The 8,977-nt window shown below is 54.9% G+C and overlaps 1 protein-coding gene across 1 annotated transcript; it reads right to left on the bottom strand.

Annotated features, from left to right (window-relative positions):
* Positions 1-3,347: 3,347 nt before the first annotated feature.
* On the bottom strand, positions 3,348-6,585 carry LOC148592158 (methanethiol oxidase-like). The gene is made up of 9 exons (XM_088535307.1): positions 6,400-6,585; positions 5,780-5,900; positions 5,258-5,440; positions 4,949-5,133; positions 4,529-4,607; positions 4,244-4,365; positions 4,052-4,144; positions 3,768-3,886; positions 3,348-3,510 (listed from the first exon to the last, which is right to left on the bottom strand). The coding sequence occupies exons 1-9, from the start codon at positions 6,565-6,567 to the stop codon at positions 3,348-3,350; spliced, it is 1,233 nt and encodes a 410-aa protein (XP_088391433.1). The 5' UTR covers positions 6,568-6,585.
* Between the last annotated feature and the right edge of the window lie 2,392 nt (positions 6,586-8,977).

Here is an 8,977-nt window from a genome sequence, read left to right as displayed (position 1 = left end):
GCTGCCGCAGAGCCCCTCCATGCGCGCTGTGTCCGCGGGCAGCACCGGGAGGAAGCAGCCACCCTCCCGCCTCTCCCGCTGCGCCGTGTTGGCTGCTGGAGCCTGTCTTGCCTGGGGGCCTTTCCGAAGCGCCAGGCTGGCCCGCGGAGCCCGGAGGGCAGCAGCCGCCTGCGTCACGGGCTCCTCCTGTCCTTGAGGCCAGCAGCTCCCCGGAGCCCTGTCCCTGCCTGATAGACTGATTGGCTTTAGCTGGGACACGGTCCCAGGCAGCGCTCTCTTCCGCCTGGCCTGTGCTCCCTGGTGGCTGGCGGGGGCCACGTCTGTCCGTCCGTGTCACCCATGCGGTTCTGGGGAGCCACTGGCTGGTCCTTCCTGCAGGGCCAACGTTCCTGTTTCCCATGGGCTGGCGGCACCGTCGCTGCTCTTGGCTGCCTGCGCTCGGCCTGGGCTGGTGCCAGGGATCCCAAATCGGTGTAAATAGTTTGGGGGCTGCTGGCCGAGCTGCCCCCAGGGCTGCGGATTCTCCCCTCTCCCAGCACCAGCTATTTGGGGACGTCAGGGGCAGGCAAACACCAGCTTTGCTGTCCTATCTGCCGCCTGCCCCTGTCACCAGCACCCGCTTGGCCGGTCACCCCCCACCTGAGGCTGCGGGTGGCAGTGGGGACAGCCCAGTCCCATGGGGAAACTCACAGCCCCCAGCTTGAAGTCTGTGGTGCCCACGTGGCCCTGGCCAGGGGCCCCTCTACCCTTTTTAATGGCTGTTTAATAAAATGACGGTTCCCTGAGGTGGCTGTGTGAGCTGCGCGGGCCCCTCACCGTGGCGCCCGGCTGCGTCTTTGTCCGCCATGGTGGCGGTGACACTGTCCGACAGTCTGTGCTTCTTCCTCCCCTGCTCTCCCTCTACCTCAACATCCTTCCCTAGTTCATTCACCTGCTCCCGGTCTCCATTCCCCAACCCCCCTACCGCTGGCTCCAAGCTTCTTCCTACCCCACTCCCCATCTCCCTTTGCCCTTTTCCCTGGATCGTGGTCTGGATAACTACTAGAGGGACCAGGACAAGCATCTGCAGTGCCGTGGAGAGGACTGGGGGAAGAGGAGGGTGCCCCCTCTTGGTCTGGGCAGAGCACGGTGGAATGTGGTGCAGAAGCACCTGAGCCTGGCTGAGGCTGGAGACCAGGCTGTGCCCTTGGCTCGTTGCGTGACCACCTGTAAGTCACAAGCAAGGGCCAGTCGCAGACCTGCGTTGACCCCCAAAACACGGCCGTGTGGCAGGTGAATATTCCCTGCATGGATGTGTGTAGCGTCCAGCTTGACCACAAGGAGAGGTGTCCAGATAGAATTTCCTTCCTCTAGCTCCTCTCTGGACTTTGCAGGCTGGTGCAGGGATGTCTGTTGTCCAGACTCTTCCCTCCAGCCAAAAAAGAGAAGGCAACAACCCTAGTGAGCCATGCGCCTTATTGAAGGAAGGGCAGGTGAATCGCAGAACAGTTAAGGTTGGAAGGGACCTCTAGAGATCAGCTAGTCCAACCCCCTGCTTCAGCAGGGACACCCGGAGCAGGGGCACAGGGTGGCGTCCAGGTGGGTTTGAAGATCTCCAGAGCAGGAGCCTCCACAGCCTCTCTGGGCAGCCTGTGCCAGGGCTCTGGCACCCTCACACCAAAGAAGTTCTTCCTCATATGGAGATTAAACTTCCTATGTTTCAGCTTACACCCACCACCCTTTGTCCTGTCACCGGCCACCATGGAGAAGAGCCTGGCCCCATCTTCCCTACAGTCACCCCTCAGGTACTTGCACATGTTGATCAAATCTCCTCTCAGTCTTCTCCAGGCTCAACAGGCCCCACTCGCTCAGTCTTCCCTCACACGATGGCTGCTCCAGTCCATCATCTTCGTGGCCCTGCGCTGGCCCCTCTCTAGCAGCTCCAGGTCCCTCTTGTCCTGGGGAGCCCAGAGCTGCCCCCGATGCTCCAGGTGCCTCCCCAGGGCTGAGCAGAGGGGCAGGATCCCTCCCTCGCCCGCTGCTAATGCTCCTCCTGCTGCAGCCAGGAGCCCATTGGCCTTCTTGGCCAGCAGCGCACAGTGGTGAGTCATGGTTAACTTGTCAGCCAGGACTCCCAAATCCCTCTCATGAAGCTCATTCCACAGCCACTACAACAGCAGAGACTTGTACTGAGAAACTCTTCAAACAAGGAAGCCACCAAGAGGCCTGGAGGATCCCAATGAGGTGTCACACTCAGGGGAGTGGGACCAGGGAGAGCAACAGTCCTGGATCCCTCTAAACCAAAGTGTGTCACATGAAGCTCTCATCAACCTGGGTTCTAGTCAGCAGGGAGGAAAAGACACCCAGAGGGTGATTTCTCCCAGCCTTCTTTGACACCTGATTTAGGAGCCATGAAACTGTTCTCCAGAAGGGACCTCCAGAAAAGAGCAGGAAAGCTGTAGCAGGACATTGGGGCTGTGTGAAGGAAGTAAATGAAGATATGTTCGTCCAAGGCAAGGGCATAAAAGAATAACTTGCAAAAATTCTACCCTAATTTTTAAACCACCAAACCAGGTCTGGTTTTTGCCTGCAATGTCCCCCTGCAGAGAAGCTCAAGAGCAACAGGACCTGGTGGAGAGGTGTGTGGGTGAGCAGTAGGGTTTCCCTTGCAGCCCCCCGGGGGCCAGTGCTCGATGTCCTGCTGAAAACAGCAGAGAAAGGTTGAGTGAAGGAAGACGCAGGAAGATGTAGCTGATGCCAAGAGCAACTTTATTAGCGTTTAAAGCAGGAGAAGACAAAAGTCACGGTACAAAGCAGTGTCGGGAGACAGGCACATTCACACCCTCCTCCAGCTCCATCGCGCTGGCCCAGCCTCAGCCCAACCGCTCAGCCCCATGCAGAGGGTGATTGGCTTTCTTCTGGTTTCCTTTCCAAGTAAGAACCAACTCTGAGACACAAGACAGAACTCAGCAGTTCCCCCCCAGGCTCCGGTAGAGCCAGAGCTGAGGGGCTGGAGCCATCAGGGCAGCCCTCTGAGAGGCCTGGAGCCAGGGAGCGGGAATGGGGGTGCAGGAATCTGCCGGAGGGCAGCGGCTGCTGCGCAGCTCCAGATCCCAACAAGTGCCCTGGGCTCCCAACCAGGCCCTTGCACTGAACAGGAAGGGGGCCTGGACTCGCCGCTCACACGCACGATCCAGCAAGGTTCATCCAGGCCCTGGAGCTTTGTTCACTGCTCTGCTCGAACCAAACCCTCCCGACAAGGCAGAGCTCCGTAGCTTCTGTTAACAGCAGCTTAGATTCCAGTGGTGAATGGGGACCCCTAATACCTGCACTAAAGGAGAAAGAGTAGGGAGCCTTGCACGTGGGGCCTAGGCCGAGTCAATGGTGGTGGAATCTCCACAAAGGAAGTGAATATCATGAGCAAGGGCAGCTCCACAGGCCTCCCTTCCAAAATCCACCAGGAAGTTCTTGTTCACACACAGGCCACCATTCTCAGTGTCCACATCAATCAGCAGCAGGACAGAACCTTCCCTGCAAAGGAATGAGAGAGAGAGCAGATATTATGGACAAAGAAACCATGCTCCTGTTGAGGACATCCCTGCACTTCACTCTTTTCCTCCCTGTGCAGGCTAAGACCTCTCTTCAACTCCTGGTCAAACACAAATGGGTACTTGGAGCCCCTGGATGCAGCGTCTCTCCCTTTGCTATCAGAGAGGCCTCACAAATGAACCTGACTGCACAAGCAGAGGGACAACATGGCATCTTACCTCCTCCCAAGGATTCCTTACCTGATCAGTTCTGGATAGAACTGCTTGTCCCATGTGCTGTAGAAGGAGTTGGTGACATAGAGCCTCTTGCCATCCAGGCTCAGCTGCATTTCGTAAGGACCGCCATACACTCTCCTGCACTGAAGGCACAACAGAGAGCAGTGACTCTACTGGCTTCATTCCTTGAGCAGAGAAGCAAAAGCAGGAGCAGAGAAGCAGAGCAGAAGAGCCGGCTCTTCTCACAGGGGCACTAGAGCAGCCCTCTCCTTGAGGCAAGGAGAGCTGAACGTCTCTGCTTAACTTACCTTGATCACCAAGGGCTCGGGCTGACACTGCAGCTCTTCGTCTCTGCACACCGTTACAGGACCACCTTGGAGGATACTGCCCCCCACAAACACCTGGAACAAGGGACAGCGCGACATGAGGCCTTGTCTGCTGACCACCGCTGGATGCTGCTAAAGAGCCCAAGAGTGGGAGCCTCTCCAGTGCTGGCTCACCTGTCCCACCAGCCTGGGCTTGGAGGTGCAGGAGATGTCGTACTGGCGAATGTCCCCATGCAGCCAGTTGCTGACGTACAGGAACCGGTCATCCCTCGAGATGATGATGTTGGCTGAGAAAGCTACAACAGAGAAGCAAAGAGCATTAGGGATAAGGCAACATGAGCAGAAAAGACGTGTTGCGTGAAGGCCCAGCTCACACCTGTCTCTGTTATCCTGTGTGCAGGCAGTCCACAAAGCAAAAGAAAAGGAACGTATATTTGGCGAGAATTACCGCACACTAACCTGGCATCTCCGGGAGAATCCATCCTCTCACCTCCTTTGGTGGGATCCTAATCACCTCCTCCACTGCCCAGCAGCCTCTCTGCACAAGAGAGGGGAACACCAAAGTGTCAGCAATTCGGAGCAGGTCAGTGCAAAGCCCTTGCTGCAAACACACACTCAGAGCAGGCAAATCTGCAGTGGGAAGGGGCCCTCGGGGGAAGACTGAGATTCACTACTCCAAATCATCTCCAAGGTGGTCAGCCAAGAACCCCATCCGATGCCCTCCCGAGCTAATGGAGAAGTCTGGCTGCCATGGGAAGGGTCTGGCTTCTTTCTGAGCATACACACAGCAGGAGGCCACAACCCTGCGTTTCTCTCCAGAGTTTCTGCATCACCCTGGAGCTCGTGGTGGTCGGCTCTGGTGTTACTTGCTGTGCCAACACGTGCCTCGTTCTTGAAGAAGCGATAGATAACGCCGCTCAGGGCACAGCTGACGTAGCCCTCGGCGGCATCAGGGTTGTGCAGGAATCGAACACTGAAGGGCACAGAATCCTCCCCCAGGTCGAAGCTCTGGATGAGGGTTCGGCAGGACAAGTTCCACACATTCAGGTGACGCCCAAAGACCCCTGCATTCAGGTCAAAGGGAGAAACAAGTCAGAAGAGGTGGTACTTGTCCTGTGGACTATTCTCTGCCAAGACACTAACAGGCAGCAAGGGATCCTCCCAAGATGGGCACCTCTATTCCCTCACCTTTGTGCAGGTCATCAGGATTAAACCCATATCCTGCACGTCTAGGGACAAATCCAGAAGAGCTGATCAGAACATTGTGGCATGCCTGGTACCAGAAGCCATGTCCAGTGGGGGGTGCTCCACGCTCGTGCTCCCAATTTCCCTTCAGGTCAAAGGTCTCTCCATCCAGGACAATGAAACCACCTGTAGCAGAGAAAGAGAAGCACAACAGATCACCCACTTCCCATCCAGACTGATACCATGCTTTGTGGTAAGCTTCATTGAAGGGGCAAGCACTGTCTTCCAAAATTCTCCTCCCTCCAGATACTCAGAGGCAAAGGTTCTACCAGGAGGATATGGGGGTCAGTGATCTGTATTACAGCTTTCCATATGGGCTAAATTCAAGGGTTTTGTTCTTATATCAGCATTAAGGGAGAGATCTGGGAGAAGTTTTCTACCTGAAATTATGAAAGTCTGATATTTTTAGGGTTGCTATTTATCTATTAAGAATCACATCTTTGGGATGATTAGAGGGGAGATTACCGTTTCCATGTCCAGCTGCATCTCCCAAGTTGGCAATCAGAATATCACCATTAGGCAGGGCATGAGTTTCACACAGGTGTGCCTTGTTACACTTCCAGAAGACATCCACTGGCTCAATCATCTGAAAAATAAAAATAATAATAAAAAACACTTTACAGGCACTTAAGCCCCTGATTGCTCAGCTCATTTCACACTCTGTGGCACAGCCTTTGGCCACCTGAGATTTCTGAAGACCTCGGACACTTGCAGGAAGAGCCTTCTGCCCCGCGACTCACACGTGACAGACCCTGCTCCTCCTCAGAGAGCTCCTCCCCTGAGCTCTCCTTCACCCCACCATGACTGCAACAACACGCAACTTGTGACAGCTGATTTGTCCACCTCACTATTCACGTGGGCGACACGTACAGGTACGACATGACTTGCAGCTAGAGGACATTCCCTGCACGCAGCAGCCATGGGGAAGGAAACAAAACGACCATGAGAAGCATGGACCAGATGCTACATAGGGCTTTCTTGGCAGCCAAGTCTTAAGACGAGACTGGAGGATAACTTCTCTTCCTTGTGTCTTTCTCCAGAGGCAGCAGCTCCCAAGACTTGCCGTGGAGTCCCCTCAGGCATACCTTGCACAGTCTGGGAGCACGGCACTGTGTCCCCACATCCACCACATAAATGCGAGTAGAAATCAAAGAAGGAAGAATGAGCTTCCTCCTTCTCCTTGTGCAGTCCTCAAAGCAGTGGTTTCCAGCACTCCACCCGAAACAGTGCAGCTCATCCTTGAGGTTGGGCATAGGCAGGCGGTGGATCACCTAGGCAAGCAAAGGCAGAAATAGAGGTCACTCAGGATGGCGAGGAGAAGCAGGGACAAAGACATGCGGACAATTCAAATGGAGCCAAGCGTACAGGGAACTGCCCAAAGTGTAAATGTTCCATATCCTGGGACATTATGGAGCATGGAGCCGGCACCTAGTGCTCAGCCCAGGCAGAACAGACTCTAGTCACAGGTACCTGGCCATAGGTGCAAGATTTGGGGTTGAGATCGATGGTAGCCAGGAAGTCAGGTTGGTCATGGCCTGTTTCCCTGTAGGTGCAGACCACATAGGCAACCTCCTCCCTGGGATGCCTCTCTGTTTTTTTTTTTTTTTTTTTAATCAAGAGAAAGAAAAAAAAAGAAAAAAGAAAAAAGAAGAAAAAAAGAAGTGTTAAGATGTAACAAATCAGAACGCAAGCAAAAAGCTCTTTCCTAGATATCCCCCATTCCCAAGACGCTTAAGAGGACTTGCCTTTAACAACTTCCACACAGGCTGAGTACGTCTGGCACTGAAGTCTGCAGCGGTCTGATTTGAGAAGAGAAAATGATGAGATTTCCAGGTATTTAAGGAAGCCTTTTCAAAAGTGTCTGTCCCACCAGATGGACCATCTCCCACCCTGGCGCCCCCTCAGCTGGGAGGGAGAGAGTTTATGCTAGTAAGCAGTTCCGAAGGTCTAGCCTGGAAGAAGTCTTGGAAAATCCCACCTTCCCCTTTCATAGGATCATAGAATCTTTCCTCCCATGCTGGAGAGATTCAAACCTTCTAGTCTACAAGTGGGACTCAGTAGACATCGAGATGCAACGTCCACAGCCCTGAGACAGGGGCTGCAGCAAGGTGTAGCATGGAGGCGTAACTCAAGGCTACCCAGCTCTGCGCTGCGGGAGCCCAGGGAAGGTGCGGAGCATTTCTTACCCATGCTGGAGGTGCCGAGCTCGCTCTGTCCCGGTGCTGGATCTGCAGGTCCGCTGGCTCTCTGCCTTGCTGGAGTGGGGTGCGCTGTGCAGAGGCTGCTCTCGGGGGGCCCTATATACCAGAGCCCGGAGTGGGGAGAAGGGAGCAGGCTGCCAAGGGAGGAGCGGAGCCTCCGGAGCGTTTGGGAGGTGCCTGCGGCTTGTTTCCGCCTTGCTAACCACCAATCTAGAGGAGAAATCTGCTGGTCCATGCAGCTCCTTTCCTCAAACACAGGCCACCCATATCTGATTCTGGAGCTCTCCTGATTTCCAAGGAGACCTCCTCACCCTCTGGAGCCTCCACGGCCCAGCTGAGACACAAGCTGATTAAAGGCTCCCCCCAAAGCCAGGCTCTCGCAATACACATGGGCAGCAGCTGCACATTCCACCCTGGGGAAGGGAAGAGCAGCTGGATAATGTCCCACCAGCAGCCGCCTGGAAATCATGGGGCTGGGACACACAGAGGCCAGCAAAGGAACCTGCAACATCGGGACCCTCACAGGAGACATGCTCTGCCTCAGAGCTGAGCTGCAGCCAGGGCCCCCCTGCCAGGAGCTCCCCAAGCCGGGCCCGCACTTTGCTCCACCCAGACAGAAACATCCCAACCCCAACGGGCCAGGAACTTGCAGGAAGGGCTCCGGGGGCAAGGGACATCACCGGAGTCAGAGGCCAGCAGCTTCTGAGGAGCTGCCGACACCTCCCAGACAACTCCTGGGAGACACACGTGGCTAGAAAGGGGTGCCTCAGGAAACACCATTCCTCTGGCTATTGATGCAGCCCTCACTAGGGTCAGATATGGCTGAGGCCGCTCAACTTTGCATCTGCATATGGGAAAGTGAGTCCATCAGTGAAAAAGAGGGACCCGCAGCACTGGGGCAGTTGAGCACTGCCAAATGTTGCCTCAGCATAAGTCTCTTCCGCTCCCTCCCTTGAGGAGACCTCAGCCAAAGGCACTGAAGGGTTGGAGAGAAGCACTTTGCAAAGAAGGGTCCTTTCCTGAGAGCTCCACAGGCCTTGCTGCTGCCAGATGCCAAACTAAAGCTGGAAGAAAATGCCAGGCCTCGTGGAACTTCAACTGGTTTACGTTCTTCCACCATATCTTGTGGAAGAGCTCATTCAATCAGTGGGCAAATTATATGGCATGAGTAATTAATTGCTCCGCGTAGGAATCCAGTGATTCTGTTGGTCTTTTTGATGGGCTGCCTGGCCCTACTGAAGTTTGGGTAGGAATTAAAGGTGCGAATTGGGGCGGATTCCATGACTGCCGGATTTGCCAGTGAATGTCTTCTTCACAACCAAGCCAAGACAGACTCAGAGTTCAGACTCCTGGCAGGTCAAGCTCCTGCAGTTGTTCAGAACTTCAAGCTGGTGCTTTCTCAGTCACAATCTGGAGAACTTTACAGTGAATTTTCCAATGTGCCTATAAAAAGTCACCAACT

This window comes from Tinamus guttatus, unplaced genomic scaffold (genome assembly GCF_059628265.1).
Source record: "Tinamus guttatus ecotype Peru unplaced genomic scaffold, ASM5962826v1 Tinamus_guttatus_pri_ptg000629l, whole genome shotgun sequence".
In the NCBI taxonomy this organism is placed as follows: domain Eukaryota; kingdom Metazoa; phylum Chordata; class Aves; order Tinamiformes; family Tinamidae; genus Tinamus; species Tinamus guttatus.
Note: the sequence above shows the minus strand (reverse complement) of the source record. Positions and strands in the feature narration are given on the sequence as shown.